Source organism: Macrotis lagotis, chromosome 2 (assembly GCF_037893015.1).
Source record: "Macrotis lagotis isolate mMagLag1 chromosome 2, bilby.v1.9.chrom.fasta, whole genome shotgun sequence".
Classification (NCBI taxonomy): Eukaryota; Metazoa; Chordata; class Mammalia; order Peramelemorphia; family Peramelidae; genus Macrotis; species Macrotis lagotis.
In genome coordinates this window covers 131304039-131330235 of record NC_133659.1, presented here as the reverse complement: position 1 = coordinate 131330235, position 26197 = coordinate 131304039, and the positions used below count along the sequence as shown (strand labels likewise).

General features: G+C 39.8%; 1 protein-coding gene across 1 annotated transcript in view; it reads left to right on the top strand.

Annotated features, from left to right (window-relative positions):
- Positions 1 to 18037, top strand: part of ACBD3 (acyl-CoA binding domain containing 3) — a 55209-nt gene extending 37172 nt beyond the window's left edge. The window contains exon 8 of the mRNA XM_074222818.1: positions 830 to 18037. Within this exon, the coding sequence (XP_074078919.1) occupies positions 830 to 1035 (206 nt within the window). The 3' untranslated portion in view covers positions 1036 to 18037. The remainder of the gene's footprint in view (positions 1 to 829) is intronic.
- Positions 18038 to 26197: the final 8160 nt, after the last annotated feature.

Below are 26197 nucleotides of genomic sequence, written 5' to 3'. Positions count from 1 at the left end.
GCAGTGGGGTTAAGTGGCTTGCCCAAGGCCACACGGCTAGGGAATTATTAAGTGTCTGAGGTCGGATTTGAACCCAGGTACTCCTGACTCCAAGGCCGGTGCTCTATTCACTGCACCACCTAGCCATCCCCAACACAGTAGCTTTGACCTGTTCCCTGAGCCAGTTTCTTCTTCCTTAGGCAATTCTCCCCCCCCCCCCCCACATCATGTTAAGAGCAGCTAACATCTATTTAACAATTTAAGGCTTATGTGGCTCTTGGCAAATACTGTATTTTCTCAGTAACCCCAGGAGGTAGTTATTCTTATTATCCCCATTTTTACAATTGAGGAAGCTGTTACACCAAGAGATACACCAAGAGATTAAGTGACTTGTCCAGATCACAAGCTCATTAAGTATCTATGCCACGATTGGAATTGAGGACTTCTTAACCTCAAGTCCACCATTGACACTGGACCCCTCTAATTGCCACACTCATGGCTCAAACATCTGATTGGAGTAGCTACCTGCAGCTCAGGAGCTCTGGCAGCCCCAGACTTCCTATTATTATCAAGAAGAAAACCATGACCCAAACAGCTAAAGTCAATTTCCCAGGGTCACCAACCTAAGTGCTTTTATTTTCTTTTATTAAGGATCTTAAAGTAGGATAAAGAGAGAAGAAGGGACATAAAAATCTAGAAGCTGGACTACTTCCTGTGCTGCCATAGTTCTGGTTTGGATTGAGGAAAATCAGAACCATTCTGAAAATCTACTGCTATTGAATTGTTTTAAGTAGATATGACTTTATTAAACCAATGATGATTTATCTATATTCACTTTTTTTTTTAACAGAGAACAGTGAAGAGAAAGCCAAAAGGAAGGCCAACAAGCCTCAACTAGATGAAATTGTACCTGTGTACCGACGAGACTGTCATGAGGAAGTATATGCTGGCAGCCATCAATACCCAGGGAAAGGAGTCTATCTCCTTAAATTTGACAATTCATATTCTTTATGGAGATCAAAAGTAGTGTACTACAGAGTCTATTATACTAGATAAAGATAGTGTTACAATATCAGTTGAGGCTTGGGTTGGGCAGAAGAAGGCCTTTTATTTGGGAATCTCTTCTAACATTACAGAACGTTAGAGTCAGTGTTTACCCCATTTGGTTTTGGTCTGACAGTCTGTGAACTCTTGAGAGTCAAGATTACCTCCTAAGACTCCCTATCATAATTACAAGAATTCTTTGGTGTTGAAAAGAGATCTCCAGACTCATCCAGCACTTAGGGGTTAACCAAGAGAGTCACTGATGGATGGAGCTTAAGCTGAAATTACGTGAGTTACATATGTTAAATCCCTCAAACCCTATTAAATGAAATGCCCCAGTGTGAACCCTGTTTGACTGATGGTTAGTCTACTGTTGCCTGCTCCATGTGCTTTGTGATTGCTAACAGTTGAATTGCGTTTTAATTTTGAAACCCCTCTATTAATGGGCTAGAGCTATATTTTGACATGTCCAGATTTTTTTGTACAATTAGAAATTCAAAATTGTTACCTGAAGCAGTTTTTAAAATGTGTTGTCTTTCTTTGGCTATGTCCTACATAGCCCCAAATGGCAAGACTTAGGCAGATTGTCTTTATTTTTAGTTAGTTCAAAGTAATATAAAGAAGGATTTTCTGAAAGAACTGGATGCTAAAATTTGTTCAACCAGGATGATGAATGAATTATATAGTACTAGTTAGTTAGCTGTCTCTCAGCTGACCAGCTTCCCATTTCTGCCTGCGATTGACTGTCAGGAGCAAAACAAAGTTAATAAATTATTGATTTGATTGGCATTTTATGTCAAATATAAAGCTTCGTTTTCTATCTAGTTCAGTATTCTTGCTTTGTATTTTATAAATGCAAATTGGCACCTGGGGCATTTAAATATTTTAAATTATTTTAGTATAATTCAGGGTGTAGGGATTCATGTTGCACTGATCAATCACTGCCACTCTATTTTCTCACATTTGGTACCACTTGTGCACAAAATCCTATGTAATTCTTCTTTAGAATTAAGTATTGTGGGAAGTTAAAATGCCCCCATCACATACCTAAATTTTAATTCTAGTTTTAATTTACATTATGTCTGTCATGGATGATGTTGGAGCATCTTATGGTTCTGTTCAGTTCAGACAAATATATATTTGTCTGGCCCATATTTATGAAAATAATTGGCCAGTATAGGGAGCCTTGGAGGAATGTAATATAGACAGATGTTAATAAACATTTAACACTGTTAATGTATGGATTTTTTAATATCACAAATCACTTCTTGAAGAAGGATTTTCATTATTAATTAGCTACAGTTTGTACAGTTCACTACCTAATGGGGACACTTGAGTTTTGCTTGTGATGGGTTTGTTTCTGTTTGATCCATGGTTTTGTGTGTGTGTGTGTGTGTGTGTATGTGTGTGTATACATACATATATTTGTATGTTTACACATATACATATATACACACATGTGTGTGTGTATATATATATATATGTATATGAGAAAATAACTTTTTTTTCCTCTCCTCATTTACAAACTTTTTTTTTCCTAAGTAGTTCCACAATGCTTACTTTGAGGTTTTTGAATTTGGTTCAGAAACATAGTACCACTTTATGGCTCTCAGTGCTGTTACATCCTAAACATTTTTAAGGCAGTCTGCTCTCTGTATATACAGAATGTAAAATTGTGGGGTTAGGCAGTTCCTTGCTTTTTTTTTTAATAAGAATTCTGTATTTAAAAATGTAAAATAAACATTTAAAAAAAAGCAGACATTAATATATTTCTTCCAGGATTTGATTACATATTTTGACCTTGCCCACACTGAGGTTATCTCACTAATAGAAATGTCATTGTTCTAGGGAGCAGCATATGTGGCTTTGAATGGCAGCAGTTCATAAATGTTCATGTCAAAACTTTTGGGTTTTAAACTTTTTTTATTCCCTTTGACTGTTGATTATAACAGTGCAAATACAATTTAAAAATACTTTCAAATAATATATTTAATCAATTAAAATACATTTACTTATAATTGCTTGACTTTTTTTTAACATAGTTGTTTTCTGAAGTATTAGTACTGTACTTCCCTATTCAGGTATGACAAAAAGAAATGTATTAAAAGGCCTTTTCTGGTTTTAAGAAGGCCTAGTTTTTTAAAAAAGCAAACACACACACGTGCACACACAACACACACACACACACCCCAACACAAACATACACACCCCTTTTCTGACCATCTCTTTTTCTTTCTGCTGTAAATTATGCTTTTGTGGACAAATAGATTTAATTTTTTTCAGACTTATTGATTAAAATCACCACCTTTGTTCAACATTTTGTTCTAAAACAACAGTTTTTCCATTCCTCACAATAATGTGTGTTTATTGTTACCTGAGACATGTGAAAGATGTTCCGAAATAGAACATGAAATGGGACAGCCAAGCTACTGATCCTGAAAGTTGATGTTTCAGAAGCAGCAGGGTCACACCTTATTGGTGTTCTCTGGAATACCAGGAATTGACCCATTTAAAAAAGCCTTATTTGGTTTTAAGGAGATGCTTGGACATCTTAACCTACTTCCATTTGTTACAAGGGTTTCAGCAAAATTAAAAAGATTAGGTTGGTATACCTGTTTCTGAGATACCATGCAACTAGTCCAGATTGTTGGTTTGGTGTGCGCATGTGCGTGTGTGTGTATACATATATATGTATACGCACACATATATGTGTATGTGTGTATGGAAGACTTGTTGGTAGCTGTCATTTTATGAGACAAACAGTTCTTTTGTTTTGGAGGCTGAGAAGAGATTTATTAAAAAGTAATTTTTAATGCAATAATAAACATAAATTTCTATTGTGCCATCCCCCGAAATCAATATCAGAGAACACCACTGTTAGTAACCAGGTACCCAGTGGAGTGTCAAAGGAATGGAAGATAACTTATTTGATCTTCAGATGAACTTGGTGATCAATGAAGACATGAGTTTCTTAAGAATTGGAATTGGGAAGGTAGAGAGTTATCAGAATAGACAAGTGGGAACAGTCATTCTGTTGAATATGTTTTCAATCTTTGATGGTTAGAATCTGGTTCTCATTTGTGAACTTAGAATTCTGTGACTTATTGGTAGATTTTTTTCAAAGTTAAATTCTTATCCTTTTCATTCCCTACTGGGATGTTAGTGGTTTTTCTGACTGAAGAAACTGATGCTTATACTTACCATACTGTAATTTATAGTTATTACACAGTTAATACAAGTCTATCTTTGCTTGTGAATGTTTTGTAATCAAGATTAAAATTAATTGTTAATTAATCTTATAATTAGATTAGCATTATAAAAGTGATCCCTTATTCAGCCACTTGACAAGCTGTTGAAGAATTGTTCATTTAAATAGTTTTACACATTCTGGGAGAATAAAATTTAGAATTTAGATCTAGTTCAGCTCTCTTTTTATAGGAAATGAATGTAAGGAAACCCATCCCAGAGAAATTAAGGGACTTGCCCAAAATGACCCCGGTTAGCTGCAGCAGACAGAGTCATTTGGCTTCCTGCCTTTACTTTCTTCTATAACACACACACACACACACACACACACACACACACACACCACACACCTCACTTTCTCCCTCACTTTCTCTCTAAAAATGACTTCTTTACTAACATACCAAATAGAATATGAACCATGCTTAATTACAATAGCTACCTGTGCTTAGGTGAATATAAATGGGCTTGAAATTCTTTTCTGCCCATGTTAAGTGATGAGATGTTAGTTTAGATGTATAGCTTTATGCTCCATTAGCATATTCATTTTTACTGGCAGAGCTAAAGGTCCCAGATACTTCTAGAGTATTTGGAAATGTTGGGTGGATAGAATCTGGATTTGTGCAGCTCCCCTGTATCTTTGCATAAGTAGCAGCAGAATATGACACAAACAGGCATCTATCTCTTCTTAAAAAGCACTTTTTGGGGGAAAGGTGATACTACTTAGTCATGAAACTGGTCATATGCCATGAAGTAATAGGCAAAGATTCCTGGGAGAGCTGTGTGTCCTTTATTTTTATTTTTATTTTTGCAAGGCAATGGGGTTAAGTGATCTGCCCAAGGTCACACAGCTAGGTAGTTATTAAGTGTCTGAGGCCAAATTTGAACTCAGGTCCTCCTGACTCCAGGGCCAGTACCTAGCTGCCCCTGAGATCCTTTAATGTTCTGTTCATGCTTAAAACCTTATGTACTACATCTCTGTTTTAGTGATATAAGCTCAGAATCATCCGCAGAATTAGGTGGCACTTTGGGACTAGATACTAGCTATTTTGCCTATAAGCTGTAAATTTTTGTGAAGGGATTTATCAGTTCTTGGATCCAGTATCCCTTCCTTTGTTTTCTGAATGTCTTCTCTGAGATATCTAGTGGTCTTTTCCTACTCAACCTCTCAATTGTATTTCTTTCAATAGAAGACTTAGTTATGAATTGGCCTATATATTTATTAGGTGAAGTTTTGAAATAATATTTTAATGGTTGCCTTTTTCCTCCTGAGTGTTTTTATCTCTTAGAATCTGATGTTCTTTTTCCAGCGGCATCTTGTCTCTCTCCTCTGCCATGTAGAAGGCTGTTATTATGCCAACCTAGATGGTGGCTTTTCATACTTTAGCAGCTGGGTCAGATTGTTTTAAAAATTGAATGAAATCCTGGAGAGGGATTTGATCAGCCCAGAGATCAAATATACCATCCCTGTAGTAGGATTTATACAGCTACCAAGAAAAATGTTTTGGAGCATAGAGCTGACCATGTCACTACTTCACTACTTAAGAAGCTCCAGTGGCTTCCTGTTACCTCTGAAATCAAAAGAAGACTCTTCTATTACTATTTAAAAACTCGTTTTCAATCAGCTTTTTGAACTTAATATACAATGTTTGCATTCATGTACTCTGTGGTCCAACACATTCCTCCATCCTGTACTCCATGTCCCATTTGTGCCTTTGCCCAGGCTGTCCCCCTTGCCTGGAATGACTCTCACACCTCTGCCTGATTTCTTTCAAAGCTCAGCCCAAGTGCCACCTTGTACAAGAAGCCTTTCCAGTGCTCCCCAGTTGCTAGGGCTTCACTTTCCAGATTGTTTTGTATTTTTGTATTTTATGTACACTTAGGATGTATACGTTGTTAGTCTGCCTTGGAGAATGTATGCTTCTTATGGGCAGCAATTGTTTGTATTCTCAGGACCTGGCACATTGTAGGCACTAATAAATGATTGATTTGCATAGTTCTGGGAGAGATTGAGAGTTTGTTTTTATTATTATTATTATTAATATTATGATTATTATTATTTAGTAAGGCAAATGGGGTTAAGTGACCTGCCCAAGGCCACACAGCTAGGCAATTATTAAGTGTCTGAGACCGGACTTGAACCCAGGTATTCCTGACTCCAAGGCCGGTGCTCTATTCACTACGCCACCTAGCCGCCCTGAGATTGAGAGTTTGGAAGTTACATAAGTGACAGGTAGCAAAGACAAGTTCAAACTTGAGTCCTTTGACTTATGAATCTTGTGCTTTTGCCACTGTCCTATGTCTGCCTTCAGGGGGGTCTGGGGTCTGAAAAACACTTCAGGGCCAGTACCTGGAAAGAACAAAGGTGACTCTCCCCTAAGTGTCCCTCAAATGTGTTGGTCTTTAACACTTCATTCCAAGGCCACTGGCTACTGTGCTACAAAAGTTCTTTTCAGAATTTTACAATTAACTGACAGTCTTAATTTTACAATCTACAACGTTTTAAGGGCTTTTGTCTATGGAAGAAAAACCAAACAACAGGGGAAAAATAGAATAAGGCCCAGCTTTAGATATAGGTAGGGAGTGTGAGCCTTAATTCTTAACTATTTCTCCCACCTGTGACTATCAGGGGTCAGCTATTCCTGAATTATGCAAACTGAAATGTCCCTGAAGCAGCAATTAATGGTGCTTGGACAAAATACTTACCCTCTGGAGCCACCTGTAAATGTGCCTTTGTTCATATAAGTATACTGTCTGGGATATCAGGTAAATAACATGTTCCACAATTAGGTGGAAGATTCCATCACCCTTCAGACATAGATGCTCCTTTGGAGAGAATAGAAATGAGTTTTTTCAGTAAAATTAAATCTCCAAAGTGAATAGCCAGATAAACTCTCTGAAAACAACTTTTTTACTTAATGTATATAGTAAACAGGTTTTGCCCAAGTGACTGAACTGTATATATCTTCAGGGTCTTTAGGAAAATGTTAATTCCTTAAAGCAGAATATTGACCATCCATGTTCAGTGCTGTCCAGCATATTACCCTATGTAAAATATCTCTAGCCAAAAATTACAGATGGATGCTATATCTTTTCTGAATTCTTGGACTAGTAGCAGGAGTTAAAGTACTCTTATCATTTAATCTTCCTTTTTCACTTGTTCATTTTGATACTTTTTTAAGAGCATTAAAGTGTAGAGCAGGGGTCTACTGTCCACAGCCCTTTTGATTTGAGAGCTAAGTATGATTTTTACATTTTTAAATAAAAGTTTGTATTTTTAAAAATTAAAAAAAAACATTCTTAGTTCTGAGGAAGTATTTAAAAAAAATAGGTACCTGCCAAATCCCTTGGTGGAGGAAAGTAGCCTGGAATAGGCTTCTGGAGGTAGGTGTACTTCCTCCATTGCCATAGCTGAGTAGCTTGTATAGATCCCTGGGAAGTTGCAACCTCTCTGTTTAGTCATCTGTAAAATGGGAGTGAGATTGGCCTGGATTTCTAAGGTACCTTTTTGCTCCCTTACCATATATTCAGACACTAAACATTATTCTTGATCCTTTAACTACTTGTGTTGAGATTCTTGGCCTTTGTTGTTGGAATGTCCAAGAGTATCTTGAAAGTCTTAAAGAGAATTTCATCTTGAGTTAGTAGGAGATGAAAATACCTCAGGATGCTTTGGCCGAAAAGATTGTCTTGCCACTCTCAAAGGTGCCAGGCTTCCTTTTTTGCAACTGCTTTTTGTTGCTAGGCAACAGACCTGGGGCACAGCAGATTTTTGGCATTCCAGATTGAGTCTTTTTGTGGACCTTACTGTTGCTGCTGCTGTAAGCCATGATAACAACTCAAATTTGTAGTAGGTCAGTTAGTTCTCATTTAGAATTTTTTTTAAAGACCTTGAACATCTCCAGTCTTTGCAGGAATTTAACCATAATCACTCAGACTTAATGGAATTTAACCATTTGAATCATAAGTTAATTTTACTCCATTCATGTCAGTGACCTGTTTAATGCATTTTAAATGTTTAAATATATTAATTTTTTTAAATTTTGGTACAAGTTATTAATGACCTCATAACAAACACTGAAACACTCCTTTAAAAAATTACTCAACTGCCAAATAGTTAATTTATTGATTATCAGAAAGGAAGACCATACTTTTTTACTCAAAACATTGCAACACTAGCTGTAACTTAGTTATTTGACCAGAATTTTGTTGCCTTTCCATGTTGACTTGATTTCCATTCTTGCAATCATGGCAGTATTATTCTTTTACATCTGATTTCTTCCCTCTGCATTACTTCATACAAATCTTCCCATGTTTCTTGGGTACATTTTAGACAAACCATTTTTCCTGCAGAATCCAATTATTGTGACCACATTATATATATATATTTTTTTTGCAAGGCAAATGGGGTTAAGTGGCTTGCCCAAGGTCACACAGCTAGGTAATTATTAAGTGTCTGAGACTGGATTTGAACCCAGGTACTCCTGACTCCAGGGCCGGTGCTTTATCCACTGCGCCACCTAGCCACCTCAGCATTATATTCTTAGAGGGAGCTCACATGATGGGACCTTTGGAGGAGGTGAGGGATTGGCACAAATAGTGGAAACAGTTATTTTTTTGAATCCTACTAGAAAAAACTGCTTAAAGGAGAAATTATTGTTAAAAGAAAAATATAAGACCTCCTGTGGAAAGAGAAGGACTGAGAAAAAGAGGAATGTTCTCAGCAAGATTTTTTTTTAATTTATTTTTTTCACATTGCTACAATAGTCTTGTAAAAGTAAAAATAATCATCTCCTCCTTAGAAAGAGAAACTTCAAGAAAAATAAAATGAGAGAGAAAGAAAAAAGTGTACTTCAGGCTGTGTTCAGAGACAACAATTGATTGTCTCTGGGATGGAATACATTCTTTATCATAAGTCTATCAGAGAAATTACTTCACTGTTTTTCCCCACACAATTGCTATTGCTAACTGTATTTCCCTCCATTCTATTCCTCCCCACTCCCATTTATTTTATTCTCTTTCCTTTCACCTTGTCTCTGCTCAAAAGTCTGTATCCGACTTCTCTCTTCCATGATCTTTTCTCTACTCTGTCATCTACACCCTCCCTTCCCTCCCTCCCTCTGACCTCTTTCTCCTATCCCTTTCCTTTTCTTCTTTTTTTGTTAGTCCTTGATTTTCTTTTCTTTTTTTAAATTAATTTTTATTAAAGATATTATTTGAGTTTTACAATATTCCCCCCATCTTGCTTCCCTCCCCCACCCCCTCACAGAAAAGCACTCTGTCAGTCTTTACTTTGTTTCCATGTTGTACCTTGATCCAAATTGGGTGTGATGAGAGAGAAATCATATCCTTAAGAGAAGTCTAAGAGGTGACAAGATCAGACAATAAGATATCTGTTTTTTTCTAAATTAAAGGGAATAGTCCTTGAACTTTGTTCAAACTCCACAGCTCCTTATCTGGATACAGATGGCACTCTCCTTTGCAACAGCCCAAAATTGTTCCCGATTGTTGCACTGATGGGATGAGCAAGTCCTTCAAGGTTGAACATCACTTCCATGTTGCTGTCAGGGTGTACAGTGTTTTTCTGGGTTCTGCTCATCTCACTCAGCATCAGTTCATGCAAATCCTTCCAGGCTTCCCTGAATTCCCATCCCTTCTGGTTTCTAATAGAACAATCGTGTTCCATGACATACATATACCACAGTTTGCTAAGCCGTTCCCCAATTGAAGGACATTTACTTGATTTCCAATTCTTTGCCACTACAAACAGTACTGCTATAAATATTTTTGTACAAGTAATGTTTTTACCCTTTTTCATCATCTCCAGGATATAGACCCAGTAGTGGTATTGCTGGGTCAAAGGGTATGCACATTTTTGTTACCTCCCTTTCCTTTTCTTTTTCCTCTAGGGTAAGGTAAATTTCTATACCTTATTGAGTGTCACAACAGGATTTTTAAGGTAACCTAAAATTTATCATAAGTTCCTTGATCATTTTTCAGCTGATGTTTTTCTCCTGGATTTTCAAAAATTACATATAAGTTTTGAAGAGGGCAGTGGTAAAAAAACAAACAGGGAAATCACCCCCCTCATGCCAGTATCTGCATGCAGTACTGTGAGTTTCTAACTTCTGCTGTGGCATGCTTTAACTCACTTATTATGGTGAGGGCTTTATATCTGTCACCCTAGGGGAAGGGAAGATAGAACCTAACACCTTTTTGAGGACCAACCTTGGCACAGTCCCCAGACTAGGTGAGTAAAAAAGATTAAGTCAATTGTCAAAGTTTCATTTCTTGTTTTCAAATTATCTGAAAGTGGATTATTATTGTTTGCCCAACTACCTTACATTAGTTGCAGAAGGTGTCCTTCTAGGATTAGGTAGCTCTCCATTCCTTCCCTACCTTCCCCTTCCCCTGGTTTGTGAAAGCAAGGCTTTTCTGAGGAAACAGAAGGAAAGAGTAGAAGAGGAAGAGAAGAGATAGTCTCCACAGCCTCACATTTGAAATGCAGATTATCTTGAGAGGACTGGAAATGAGAAAGAACGTTAGGGCTGGGTCTTACCAGTGAATCAACACTCTATGACTTATTTGGAAGGGCACAAATGAAAGAAAAGTTCCCTTGTAGAATGAAACTTTAGACCGGTGGTCAAATATTTACATAATCTGATGTCAAGGGCAGATTTGAGATAGAGTATAACAAAGGGAGTTAATTACCCTGTGACTGACTGAATTTGGATCTTGTACTGGTGCCAAAGTTTAAAAGGGACTGTCCTTGTAGTGTTCCCTGTAGCTGTAGTGCAAACTGTATCTTCCCATTTTGCTAGTGAAAAAACCAAGGCTCAGTGGTACCACACATTGCCAGGGTCTTTAGCTCCAAATCTAGTGCTTTTCCTATTTTGCTTTTTTGAGGTTGGCCTCCAGTTTTGTGACAGTGTTTGTTCCTCGTAATGGAAAGGCCCTGTTGTCAAATATGTGATGACATGGCTTGCACAATTGTGTGTATTATAGAGAGGGGGAAGTGTTGCACAAAGATATCCTTCTCACTTGTCTTTACTAGGACTATTTACCAGAACACTCCATGGCCCTGATTTGATAGGAAACGGGACTTTTGCTGTGGGAATCTTTGGCCCTTGAGTGTGGTGCTGTAGATGCCAGGCAAAGCTCCAGTATCTGGTATCTGGCAATGAGATATGTGACTCACAGCATATGAGGCACCACGATGTTTTGGCAACATTGGACTGTGACAACACTGCTCATCCAAACCTGTCTCTCAGTGGACTAATTGTTGGTGCGGCCTTTCCTTTTGGGCCATTAAACAGTAGGGTAATATCCGTTTCTACTCAAGGTAGGGATGAAGGGAGATTAATTTTATTACTTTTGCAAAACTTCCTCACCAAAATTAAGACAACAGCTACTCTTTTTGATGGCCCACCAGAGTTGAGATTGATTTTTATTAATTTTATCATAAGGAAATGAGATCTTGATAGAAATGAAATTGTAGATATGGTCATTTTTTTTTAAACATGAGTGACAAACCATCTTAATTCAAGCACCCATTTGCAGAGCACTGTGCTAGAGACTGAGAAACTACAGAGTTTTCCTCTTAATAAACTTTGAGTTTGGCAGAGGTTTATAACATATATGTGTGTGTGTGTATGTATTTAAGGATAACTGCAGAATATAAATGTATAACTAATGTCATAATTTGCTGGTAAATGTTTAACAACCCTGCTGTCTGAACAATATCACAACACAGTTATAGTCTATATTATTAATATTTTCTCCATCACTTTCATAAATCTAAACTATCAACCAAACAATAAATCAAGCTCTGATTTGTAACATTTACTCAATTCCCAAGATGTAAAATTTAACAGTCTCCTTTGGGAACCAGTATAAGCTGATGCCAACATACCCCTGCTACACCTAAGATGTATGAAAGTGTTTATATAAAATTTTGGTCTTCATTTTTGTAGGGAAAGGTCATTAGCAACTGAGGAAAGGGAAGGCTTTGGAAAAATGTCATTTGAGTAACAAGTGAATAGAGAAGGGTGGAATGGGAAAAATGAGAATAGATGCAAGGAAGACATTAGATGTATTAGAGGAGACTATTCCATTTTGATTAGAGCATAGAATATATAAAGGTTAGACTTGAATTCTAGATCAAAGAATTTGACTAGAGGGAGTGACTGAAGATTTCTAAGCAAAGGATCAGCGTGGCCATATTTATCTTGACTTCCATTTTATATTAGACAAGTCATTTTACCTATTTCCTGCCTCCCTTTGTTTGTAAAATATGGGTGCCCTTCCCCTTACAGTAGTGTCGTAAGGTACACACTTTATAAGGTTGCGAACAGAAATTTATGAGCTGTTCTTAAGTAAGATGGGTCTGACATTAGGTGGAGCAAGACAATATAGGCAGAAGATCTGATAGCTGACTTGTTAACATTAAGCTTGGTTGGTGATAATGAAGTCCTAGGAGTTTTGGAGCTTTGGCATAGGAATAGAGAGGAAGTAGAAATGATAGGATTTGATATTCTGTTGGCTGTAAGGTGACAGAGGAAGAGGTCAGGAATACTCTGAAAGTACCCCTGAACAACCAACATCATCCTTTATAGAATTACCTGTAGTGTACAAAAACCAAATCAGATTTAGGAGTTTTACAAAAGGCTCTATTGGCCAGACTTCCTGTGAGGATCGAGAGATAACTGCCTTATCACACCCCTCCCTCAACATTGTTGGGAGCTGGGGTTCATTAGAGCCTCTTGCCCTGGGAACTCATCCTTCTGTCTTCATTCCTGCTCAAGGAATTGGGTGAAGAGAGCGTTGAACTAGGTGGTCCTTTCTGACTCTTATTGCTGTGTCACGTGACTGATATCTTCTGTTCTCTTTAGTCCCAAACTACCCAACACACCCTCTACAGCAGGAAGGGGAACCGATGGTTCATGTGCCCTCCCACTTAACCCACAGGGGGTGGTGGCGACCTGGGAGCAGATCAGACTGCCTCCTCCGACCCCACCTCTGATCTCACTTGGTTCCATTTCTCTTTGGTCTCCAGCCTTCGTGTCTCAGGGCAGGAAAAAGAGACGTTAAGGAAAATTAGGAGCCCACTTCACCATTCAGTTCAATGGGGCCCACTCCTCTTAAAACTAGTCAGTAAGTGTGTGTGTGTTGTACCCATCACTGTGCTGGCGGGGCCCTGAACTGAGGAGCACAAAGAACTTTGCAACAGAAGTTTACATTCTCTGTTGGAAACATGCAAATACATGTTACTTATAGAGTACATACAAGATAATCCAGTGCATGTGTGTAAGGGAGAGGAGCAGGAAAGGCCTCATACAGGAGGCAGTGTTTGAAGCTCATCATCCTCATCACGGGGGGGGGGGGGGTTAGGGGTAGAGGGAAAGGTCATACTGGACTTGAAGTGAGAAAATCTCTGTTCAAGGGGTTCTCATGCTTGCTAGCTGGATAACCTTGGACAAGTCATATAACCTTACCTGCCATTTGGCTTCTGATTTTTTTTTAAAACAACCTATCTGTAAAGGCAGGAGTAACTTCAGTCCCAGTTAAGCATTGACAAAGGTCATAAGTTCTTTAAAAAAAAAACTCCAAATAAAAGACAGAACAGTTGTGGAAAAGAGTTTCCTTGATATGGGGTTTGGGAGGATGATTGCCTGCAGGAGAGGACTTTACTAGAGCCCTATTTTAACACCAATTTAGGATGAATGTGAGGAGGGGAAGAACACTTAGATTCTGAACTGCTTGTATCAGAGACTTAGATGCAGCATTTTGTAGCCAAATAGGATTTGACTTGGAATAACTAATCCCAGCAGTCCTGATTAGATAAATTACAGGATATCCTGTTGAGTATTTGTGGGCTGTAGCCCACAAAGATTTTTGTAGTTTTTATTGATAAAATTTACTTTTACATGACTTTCATTTCTGAATATATCTCTCCTCTATCTAGTAAACCTCTCTTTGTAACAGAGAGAGGAGGAGGTGGAAAAGTTTTCCAAAACTAACCAACACAAGTATGACCATCTGTTTAAAGCTGGAGTGTTCTTGTCCGTCCCCGTTGTTGTACAGGTGAACTCAGAGTCTGTATAATTTATGTAGTGCTTTCTGTATGAAGCAGTTCTCTCATAGGCATTATTCTCATTTAACTTGAGCTCAAGGTCATATATGTGTGGTACCCAAGGTGATGTGGGTTAATGACTTGTCTATAGTCAGTCAACCAGTAGGCGCTCATAGGTGGACTGAGCCCAGTTTTACCCCACCCCCACTCCAAATCATTTCCTTTTTTTCCTCTGCTAGGATAAGGGCTGCTACCTCTTTTAAGAGGAGGCCTTCCTGAAGTTAAGTGGAAAGGAGAGGACATTTTCTGTTAGAAGACCTGAGTGATCATTTTGAGGACATTTCCTAGAGGCTGCCTGGGAAGTGGGTGATGCCCTTTCCCAGAAAATTCTGCCCAGAGAAGCAGCTGGAATCTATGCCGCCTCCTCCCCTTCCCTGGAGTTTACATTGGTTGTTTGCTTACTCCTCCCTTGGGTGTGTGACTCTTCAGAGGGAGGCTAGACCTAGGGGAATTGGACTGGGCTCTGTTAAGAGCAGGTTTTTCCTGCTGAGCCACCCTTCCCGATAAGGCGTCTTCTGTGTTACCACTTCTCTTTATGGTTTCCACCCCTCCTGTTCTGAGCAAGTTGAGGAATGGCCTAATTTGAAAGGTGTTGGGAAGGTTTTGCTTAGATCTCCTGTCATTCACCCATTACCCTTACTCTTCAGATTTAAAGTCTTAGCTCCTGTTACAGTGTAAAAGTACCCATTCCCGGGGAGGAGTGACACAAGAAGCTCATTGTGTTTGTTAATTAACAATAACCATTCTTACAACTAGGCAGTTTGGCAGTGGATAAAGACCTAACCTTGGGAATTAGAAAGATTTGGGATCCAGTTCTGCTTGTCTTCATTGGGAAACTGCTTGACCTTGCCCAACAAGTTACTTAGGTTTTAGAATCCCAAACACTTTTAAATCCCTCTGCATTGGTGGAGTTTCCATACCAAACATTCTCTCCACTCCTCTATCCATCTCAACCCCATTCTTATAAGTGTAACAGATTACAAAGCACTTTCCTCAAAACAATTCTTTAAGGCAGATTGTGTAAAAATCTTCATTTTGCAGGTGAGAAAGTAAAGACTTAGGGAGATTGCCCTCAATTACACAATAGGCATTGATGCCAAGACTGGAACATATTTATTTTGTTTTGTTTTCCCATAGCTGGGAAAAAACTAGCTTTATCACTCAAGTGTAGAACACAGAAGAATCAGGAAGAGACCTTAGCCATTACCTAGTCTTATATATGCTTAGCCTCTAGGTTCCTTGAAGATAGGTAACAAAATAAAGCAAGATATTTTTAGCCTTTTCAGTGTGAAGTAAGAAAGGGAAACTATTGAAATAGGAAAAAATTTGCCTTTGGAGTCAAATTATCTTTATCTCACATGTCAGAAATGCCAAGCTTCTGTTGCCACCCTTCTGGTCCCCATGATCTGTCCTGCCCAGGCTTGCTTTGCTTTGCTTTGCTTTGTTGGTCGAGGCAACTTCTATGCTCCCATGAACATCTCATCTTTAACCTCATCAAAACCACACTTGAACATTGGACTTGGAGTCAGAATTATTTGGGTTTGACCCTTTGGGGCAAGTCATTTCATTTGCCATTTCAATTCAGTCCATTCATTAGGAACCTCTTGGATTCATTATATTTTGTGGGGCTTTAATATTCTATTCGTTTTTTTGTTGTCATTTCCTGGCAAATGGCCCCCACTTGGTTTCTCGTTTTCTAAGTTATAAGTGCAGCTGGAATATTTGACATATGTAGGATTTTTGTCTTTGATCTCCTTGGAATATTATGTGACCCAGGACAGTCTGATGGACTGAGGAATGAAAAAAAAAATTAAAAACATTCTAGTTCTTTCAGTTTCTCAGGCCTACATTCCATCTCAAACCTCAGTAGGACTCAAACCAAATAGGAGACTTTGAAGATAGTGTCTAAATTAGTGGGGCCCCAAAGGTGGGAAGGAGGCTGTGGCAAGACCCCAAGGGGTGTGTGATCAACCAACTAGAAGATGGGAAGAGAGGTCACATCCTAATCTTGCCCTCAGGAGCCAGATGGGGACTCAACTCCATTGCCAACTCCCAACCACGACTTTCTGTGCCAGATATTCTTCCCTCAGGGTATTTATGATCTAGCTCAATTAGACATGGACTGCCCAACAGGAGCTTTGGAGATGCCATAGAGAAAATTCCCATTATTATTTCCTAACTGTCCAGGGAAGAGCAAAAGGTTTCTTAAGGCACCCTTTGGAGGGCAGATTACCCCTGAGACAGTGTCTGATATGAACCCTCTTCCTCCCTTTGTTTTGGGTTGCACGAAGATAAGCTGATATTCATAGGCTTTGAGCCAGTCTGCCTCACATCTCACATTGTTTCTTCTCCTAAAGCCCCCCCCCCCACTCCCCAACCCACTGTTTTTGGGTGTTGAGCATCATCATCTTATTCTCCCAGGCTTTTAACCTGGGTATTATTCTCAACTTTTCCCTTTTGCTCACCCCACCTAGCCTAGCAGTTGTCGTATGTTGTCCCCTCTGTCTTTACATTTCCCTCGTCTCCACAACCTTCCTCCCACAACACAACCATTACTGTAGTTCAGGCTTCCACGAACTCTCACCTATACTTGCAATGGCCTACCAGCCTATCCACTCCATACACATACCAAAGTGTTTTTCTAACTATATCACTGTCTTTAATTCTGATTTCTCTCTACTAATATAATTGAAGATCAAATAGAAAATGGACCTTTGAAGCTTTTCAGAATCCAGCCCCAACTTATGGTTTTCCAGACTTATTATAAATGACTCCTGACCTCCATGCCCTCTACATTCAGTCAAACTGTTGCTGTTCCTTATACAAAAACACAAAACATCTAAATATGAATAAGAATTTGAAGTGTGATGCTACTAAGCAGAATTATGAAAAGAAAGACATGGGTTTATATGGAAAACTTTTTGTTGAGTTGAAATCCAAGACAATTTTTTTTATTGTATGAGTGAATATTTACAGAGATACATGAATCCTACTGAAAAGCTGTTAAGTTCACTGACTGTTATGACTTGTTATTTGATTGTTGTATTGTCTATCTTTCAATAAAAAAAGTATCCAAAACCAACCAGAAATATTGGCTAACTGCATTGATCAGATAGAGGTCTCCTCTAATTCTCAACACATACATAAGGATTTTTTTCAGAAATAAGGATGCGTATTTTGTTATTTTGCCTTCAAAGGCAAAAATGTTTTTTAAAATACCATTAAAAACTAAAATCAGGGGCTGCTAGGTGGCACAGTGGATAGAGCACTGGCTCTGGAGTCAGGGGTACTTTGAGTTCAAATCTGGCCTCAGACACTTAATAATGACCTGGCTGTGTGGCCTTGGGCAAGTCACTTAACCCCCATTGCAAAAACCTTTTAAAAAAACTAAAATGAAAGAACATTGAAAATTATTATTTCACCTTTAGCTCATCTTTTAATTTCTGTTTTTTAATCTTAATAATATACATGATATAGTAGTTTTAAAAGTATTAGGGCAGCTAAGCAGCACCACCAGTGGATAGAGTGCTGAGTTTGAATTTAGAGAGGCTTATTTTCCTTTGCTCAAATCTGTCTAACTCTAGGCATCTCACTTGTTTGCCTCAGTTTCCTCATGTGTAAAATAAGCTGGAGAAGAAAATGGCAAAACTACTACAATATCTTTGCCAAGAAACCCCCAGTGGGGTCATGAAGATATCAGAATGATTGTAAAACAACAATAATTGGTAGTATTTGTATATAATAAAAAAAAACATTTAGAGATGACTATTATGCTGCACTTTCCATTTGTTTACTTAGTTCTATTTCACCTACTTGCACATTAGTTTTCCTTATGGAATAGCATGACTTTGTCAAAAGCTTGTTGAAAACCTAGTAGACTGTATCAGTAGTATTTCCCAGATCTACTGGTTTCTTGCCTTGTCAAAAAAAAGTGGGTTTCATATAATCTGTTCTTGAGGAACCTGCCATATTGGCTCTCTGTAATAGTGGTTGCTTTATCTAGACATTCACCAAGAACCCTTTTGATAATTTGTTCTAGGATTTTTACTGATAAATGAAGTTTGTTGGCCTATAATTTATGGAATCTTTTTTAAGTGTCTGAGACCAGATTTGAACCCAGGTACTCCTGACTCCAGGGCCGATGCTTTATCCACTACACCACCTAGCCCCTTATGGAATCTATTTAAACCCCCCCCCCATTTAATTTTTAATAGGATTTTCACCAATTATGTGTAAAAAACAAGTTTAGTATGTTATTTAAAATTTGAGTTCCAAGTTCTCTCCCCTCCCTCCTTCCTCCCTAAGATGTGATTTTATATAGTGCAATCTATGCAAAATATTTCCACATTAGTCACATTGTGCAAGAAAATAAGGATAAAAAAAAACATGAAAAAAAGTTATCCCTTTTTTAGAAATTGAAACATTTGTTCTCCAGTTAATCCTAAGAGACCCCTCTTGACTCTTTGATGTCCCTCATCAATCCATGGGAGTATCTCAGCAATCATCTCTGCCAATGTAGACAATGTCCTGGGATATGGGATTAGTGACTTGAACTCATCAAGAGAAGTTAAGTCCTCTTGTCATCTCCCTGTCTATCCTGCCTCAACTCCCTATCCAATTCTGTATACCCTACTCTAAAGAAGGAGCTGCAATGGGAAATTATGATGAGTTCCCCCATCAGTGACATTAAGTTTATAGATGTGAACCTTTGTTTGAAAGCATCTGAATGGTATCTTCCCATGTAGAATTTGGCTATGCCCCTGGCCACCTTGTTTAGAGGCTATGAAAACTCCTAATTGGTTTGGGCTGCCACCAAGATGAACGGCTGACTGAAACTCTTATTGGAGGTATTACCCCTCACCAAAAATGATAAAAATGCCGACAAACTCGCTCAGTCCCTTTTTGGGGAGGAGAAGAGAAAGAGGAATTGAAAATGACACCTAAGTTGTGAACTTGGGTGACTAGGATGATGGTAGTACTCTCAATAGTAACAGGTGATTTAGGAAGAGGAGAGAATTGGAGGGGAACCAGTTTAATTTTGGATATTTTGAGCTTAAGATGTCGAAGGGACGTCCAGTTTTAGATGTCCAATAAGTAGTTGGAGACACTAGGAGAGTTCAGGGCTGAACAAGATTTGCAAATCATCAGGTGACTAGTGAATCCATGGGAGGGTCTTTGGAGGATGTAGAAGACAAGGATATGTGGGCAGGCAGCAGGGAAGCAACCAGTAAATAGGGAGAATTTGAAAATAAATGAGCTACTATATGTAATTTGGTAACAAAAACAAAGAATAAAAAAATAAAAAAACATGAGACCATTTATTAGATAAGTCAGAATGGAATGCTAACACAAGAGTGAGTAGAGAGGTTTATCCTAGCAAAGAGATGGGTTAAGGAAATAGGGTGAAGTATCTGAATTAGATGAAGTGGGAGAGTAAGGAACTTTTGGTGAATTGCCTCATTTTTTCTATGGGCAAAGTTCTCTTCAGAGAAGTGAGACATTTAGGGAGGGATATAAAGGGATGTAAAAGCTGTTGTCACAGGTGGGATAATGGATAAATTAGGTATAAAAGGACTGCCTTGAAAATGATAAATGTTGCAGGGGATGTGAGAAGCAAACTGCTTCACTAATATTCTGTTGGTGGAGTTGTGAATGGAAACAACCATTCTGGAAAGCATTTGGAACTATGCCCAAAGGGCTACAAAACTGTTCATATCCTTTGATCTAGCAACACCGCTACCAGTCATTTAAAAAAGGGGAAGCAGCTCTTTTTGTAGTGGCAAAGAACTGAAAATTGAGGGGATGCCCATCAGTTGGGGGATGGCTGAACAAATTGTATGTGAACATGATGGAATACTATTGTTCTGTAAGAAATCATAAGGTAAGTAGCCAAACTTCAGAAAAGCCTGGAAAGATTTACATTAACTGATGCTAGAGAAATTATACATATTTTCTTTCTCATTGGATTTTCCCCCTTTTATTCTGATTCTTCTTTAACAACATGACTAATTTGGAAATATGCACAACATGATTGTACATGCATGTCATTGTCATAGGAAGGAGGAAGAAAAGAAAGGGAAGTACAAATATATGAAATTCAAAATCTTTCAGAAAACGAATATTGAAAACTCTTACATATAATCAGATTTATTTAAAAAAGGACTGCCTTGCCACAATGACAACCCAGTTGAAATTATACATAAATTCATAGTAAACTCCAGCATCATAGTTTTGTGATTTTCTGATATGGACCAAAGAGAAGGAAAGAGGTGTAGAGGTAAAGTGACCCCATGGATTAAAATGGAGAAAGGAGGGTAGTGCAACCGGCATAGCGGTGATGGCCTGGGAAGGAGCTACTGAGGGGTCAAGGGATTGAAGGTCACATTATGAGGATGAAGATCAAGGCAAGGTGTTGCAAGGTAGAGGGAGAGGTGGAATGATGACAGATTGTGAGCAGATGAAGGAATTTCATGAACATTGTCCATGAACAATGTGTATTAGCAGGTGATGTGCCTCTCTGGTGTGTAGCTGAGGTGGGATAGAGTAGCAAGTCATGTAAAATGAATAAGTTGGTGAACTAGAGACAAGAAAGGAAGAATGAAAAAGAGAAAGAAAAACTACACTATGCATACAATATATAATACACGTTTTGTGTGTGTGTGTGTGTGTGTGTGTGTGTGTGTGTGTGTGTGTTGATAGTACAAATCTGGGAGTTGGAGGAGAGAGAATTGGGAACCCAGCACTGAGCTCATTGCTGAAAAGAGGATTATTTACAAGGTCAGTAAATGACATCTATATGAAAATTCTCTCTGGAGGGTAGATGTGAACTGATCAAACTTTATCAGAAGTGGTGGTGGCCCAGGGGGGCAGGAGTGTTGGGAGACCTTCCATGGTCCTGGAGTCAGGAAGGTCTGAGTTTAACTGTGCCTGCAGATGCTGCTGTGTGACCCTGGGTCAGTCACTTCTGCCCCAAGTTCATCAGCTGTAGAACACGGATAGTGACAGCCCCTCCTTCAGAGGCTGTGAGAATCAGCTGAGAGAAGTCCGTAGTTAGTGGTGACTGGCACCTGGTGGGCTCTTTAATGAGTCCTCCTTTCCTCCCCCTTCTAAGGAGTTCAAACCTCACCTCTGATCCACGCAGTCTGTGTGACTGTGGGTGGGTCACTCATGCCCTGGGAGCTCCTGATGATTCATTGTCTAGGTGCTGCAGTGGGAATGTGGACCCCAAGACCCTGCCCTGGGAGCTGGGCCAGTTCTCCTAGAGGGGTTCAATCTTTACAGACAGAAGGAAATGCAATAATGGGATAAAACAATCATTTCTATAACATAGTAAGATGATTATACCTGAAACTGAAAATCTACTTTGCACACCTTGCTACTTCTTTCAAATATACAACAAAATTATCATGTAAATTTCTTTTTTCTCTCTCCTTTCCTCCCCACTCTCAGCCTTCCCTAAAGATGGCCACTGTTAGAAATTAGTGTGTGTATATATATATATATATATATATCTGCTAGGTGGTGCAGTGGATAAAGCACGGCCCTGGATTCAGGAGTACCTGAGTTCAAATGTGACCTCAGACATGTAATAATTACCTAGCTGTGTGACCTTGGGCAAGCCACTCAATCCCATTGCCTTGCAAAAAAAAAAAAACTAAAAAAAAAAAAGAAAAATCAAAGTTGTTCTTAAAGCAATACTGCTATTACTATACACAATGTTCTCATGGTTCTGCACATTTCGTGCAAGTTTTTCCATGGTTTTCTAAAATCCATGAGCTCATCCTTTCCTATAGCACAGTAGTCTTCCAATGTAATCACATACTACATACAGCTTGTTCAACCATTCAGTCCCCAATGGAAGGACATCACTGCAATTGCCGGTTCTCTGGCTCAAGAAATCAATCCATTAAACAATTAAGCTACTAGGTGCCCAACAAAGAAATACAGCACTCCCTTTTCTTTTAAAGGGAGAGTGGGTCAATAGATTAAACTGTGTTTGAAAGAAAAATGGGGGGTTCACAGAAGTGGAGGTGAGGAGATGGAGTGTGGGGAGAGAATAGGGAGAGAATGAGGAGCGCTCTGGACCAGAGGGACTGGAGTGGAGAATCAACAAGCAATCATAAACTACTTGAATTGCTATGTTCAGAGAGTGCAAAGGACTGGAGATGCAAAGAGAAAAGCCAAAAACCCTGCCCTTGAGGAGCTCCCATTCTAGTTAGGGGGACAAGATGCAGACAATTTGATCCATACAATATATACACAATGTAAATGGGAGGGCACCTCAGAGGGGGAGCATGAGAGGGAGAGAGAAAGGGAACAAGAAGGAAGTGGACCAAGGTACCAGAACCAGACTGCAAGGGACTCCAGTTGCTATTTAGTTGTATTTTTGTCTCAGGGACGATAGGGAGCCACTAAAGACGATTGAGTAAGGATGTGGCGGGGTTGGATAGGTTTTGGAAGTCTCCGTTTTGTAGTTGTGTAAAGGACAAGACTGGAGGCACTGGGACCATAATAGTCCAGATGAGGAATGATGAAAGGTTGAAGGTGGGTCATGGCTTCATAAGTGTGGAGAAGGGACAGGTTCGGAGTGGGGCAGAGGTCAGTGAGATTTGGCCACTGATTGCATTTGAGGGATGACAGAGAGAAGAGTCCACAATAACTCCATCTTTGTGAACTGAGTAACTCAAAGGATGGTGGCAGTTGAATCCCATTTCAGCTGTTTTCCTCAATAGGCTGTGGGCATAATCCCAGGATGTTATTAAAATTTATCTATTCTTACACATTTTGAATTAAATCTTTCTGACTCATCTTTCCGAAGAGTGACAAATTACCTGCACACGAGGGAGTCCTGGGAATTCATTGGCGATTTAAAGAAAAAAAAGCTTAGAAAAGATGTGACACTGAGGTACCACCTCACACCTCTCAGATTGGCCAGAAAGGATAATGATCACTGTTGGAAGGGTTGTGGGAAATCTGGGACACTATTACACTGTTGTGAACTCATCCAACCTTTCTGGAGAGAAATTTGGAACTATGCCCAAAGGGCAACAAAAATGTGCATACCCTTTGACCCAGCAATACCACTACTGGGTCTATACCCTGAAGAGATGATGAAAAAGGGGAAAAACATCACTTGTACAAAAATATTCGTAGCAGCCCTGTTTGTGGTGGCAAAGAATTAGAAATCAAGTAAATGTCCTGCAATTAGGGAAATGGCTTAGCATTAGTATGTGTATGTCCTGGAACACTATTGTTCTTTTAGAAACCAGGAGGGATGGGAATTCAGGAAAGCCTGGAGGGATTTGCATGAACTGATGCTGAGCAAGATGAGCAGAACCAGAAAAACACTGTACACCCTCACAGCAACATGGGAGTGATGATCAACCTTGAAGGACTCGCTCATTCCATCAGTGCAACAATCGGGAACAATTTTGGGCTGTCTGCAAAGGAGAGTGCCAGCTGTATCCAGATAAGGTGCTGTGGAGTTTGAACAAAGTACAAGGACTATTCCCTTTAATTTAGGAAAAAACCAGGTATCTTATTGTCTGATCTTGTTACCTCTTAGACTTCTCTTTAAGGATATGATTTCTCTCTCTCATCACACCCAATTTGGATCAAGGTACAACATGGAAACAAAGTAAAGACTGACAGAGTGCTTTCCATGGGGGGGAGGGGGGAGGGAAGCAAGATTGGGGGGAAAATGTAAAACTCAATATCTTTAATAAAAATAAATTTAAATTAAAAAAAGAAGATGCTTTTAGGTTCCAGATCCAGTTTCCAGAAGGAAATTTGCCTTTGAATGGTTTGCTTTATTTAAGAAAAAACCCAACATCCTTGGGAAGCATGAAGGTCTCCAGGTAAGATATCTACAGGATCAGGTGATCTCTGGGCAGGGCACCAGGGAATGCGCATTGGAAGCGGCTCTTTCCTGGGCTTCTGCCATGATGCTAAAGCTGAGGCCAACCCAGGTCATGTACCTAGATGCCTGTACTGGAGAAACCTGACTCTAAACTGGAGATCTTCATCAGCGACACCAGGCTGAGGCCATGGCTGGAAAAAATGAGAAGACGGTGAAGGGACCAATGTGTCTTACACGAGTGGAAAGTGGCAGCAAGCCCCAAGGGGCTCTGAGGTGACCTACGGACACTGTTTTTTAATAATGATGATTGCCGCTGTTCATGCAACACTTAATGTTGGTAACATTTTTCCCCCCCACAACAATCCTGGGAGATAAGGCTCTTATCTCTTACAGATGAGGAAGGATGGACAGGAGAGGTCTGGAGTCAAGAAGACTCATCTTCCTGAGTTCAAATGCGGCCTCAGATATTTCCTTCTCCAGCTCATTTCACAGATGAGAAAACGGAGGTAAACAGGGCTCGGTGACTTGCTCAAGGTCACACAGGTAGTGACAGCTTTCTTGAATATGAAGGGTTAGAAAGGGTGAGGCATGGAGGAGGACACCTAGCTAAGAGCCTGGGTGACTTCACAGGATGATGGAAGGGAGGAAACTGAGGCCTGGAGTGGGAGGTGTCCATGGTCACAAAGCTAGGAAATAGGGGACCATTTGTCAGATATGTTAATACAGATTCTTTAGGATCTGGGCTGGATTGATGGTTATCTCTTCCAAGTCTCAAATTCTGGTGTTCTGGGGCCGGAGAGTGATGACCTTGGAAGTTGACTCCAATCCCAGGCCTCCCTCCACTGTCATGCTGCCTAGACAAACAGCCTCACATACAGAGCATATAAACAAAAAGATAACAGCCAAGCCCCTATCGGGCAGGTAAAGGTGTCCGTCAGGTGGATCAGAGGTCCCGGCCCTGGGGGGAGCAAGGAGGGAGAGCATATTCCTGTAGGTTGGGGCCTGGGAAAGAAGTCTTAGGTCCCGATCTACTTTGCTATTTATTCAAACATGGCAGGTTCAGATCAGAATGGATTTGGGGGGGGGGCTTGATTTTAACCCCTCGACTTTAACTGTAGTAGGAGCATCAACACCTCCACATACCTAACCCCCTCCAATCCCTGTCCCCCAAATGCATACTGTAGCAAGCTGTGATAGGAGAAAAAAGAAAAAACTTGCTTAACTGCAAGGGCTAGGTGTCCAGTTACAGCTGTCCCGACAGTCAGGGATGGAGGTAATTCCGGATCAGATGCAGCAGATTGAAGAGCCCAGGAAGCCAAGCACACTTGGGTACCAAGGAGGGCAGGAAGCTGTTTGGTGACCTTAAATAGCATCGGTGAAGCTTTGGGAAACAGGGAAAGGTGAAAACCTCGGGCCCAAGGCTTCCTGAGTTCATTTTAAGGGTCTGAATCCCAGGAGGGGAAGTTCAGGGCAGTGTCAGCCTAGGGACGGGAGCCCAGGAGCCTCCACTCCTCCCCACCTTTAGAATGGCAGGACATGGGAAGCCGGTAGGGTACCCAAGAAAAGGGACTCCCCCGTAGAATGTGAGCCCCTTGAGGGCAGGGAGTGCTTAGTTTTGTTTCTGAAGCCCCAGCATCTAGCACAGTGCCTGTCAGGGATTAGGTGCTAGATAAATAGCTGTTGATCCATTGATTGATGGTTGGTGAAAAAGAAATGCTGACAAAGAGGGATTTGAGAAGGGGAGGTTCCTGCCAGCTAGTGAGTGACACTGGTCAGAGGCCTGCAAAATGAGAGGATTGGGTTAGATGTGATTTCAAGGCTAGCTTTGTTTCCTTACTTGCACACACACACGCACACACACGCACACGCACACGCACATACACACACGAGCACATGAGCACACATCTATGAATACACGCAGGCACACACAGGAAGGTGGG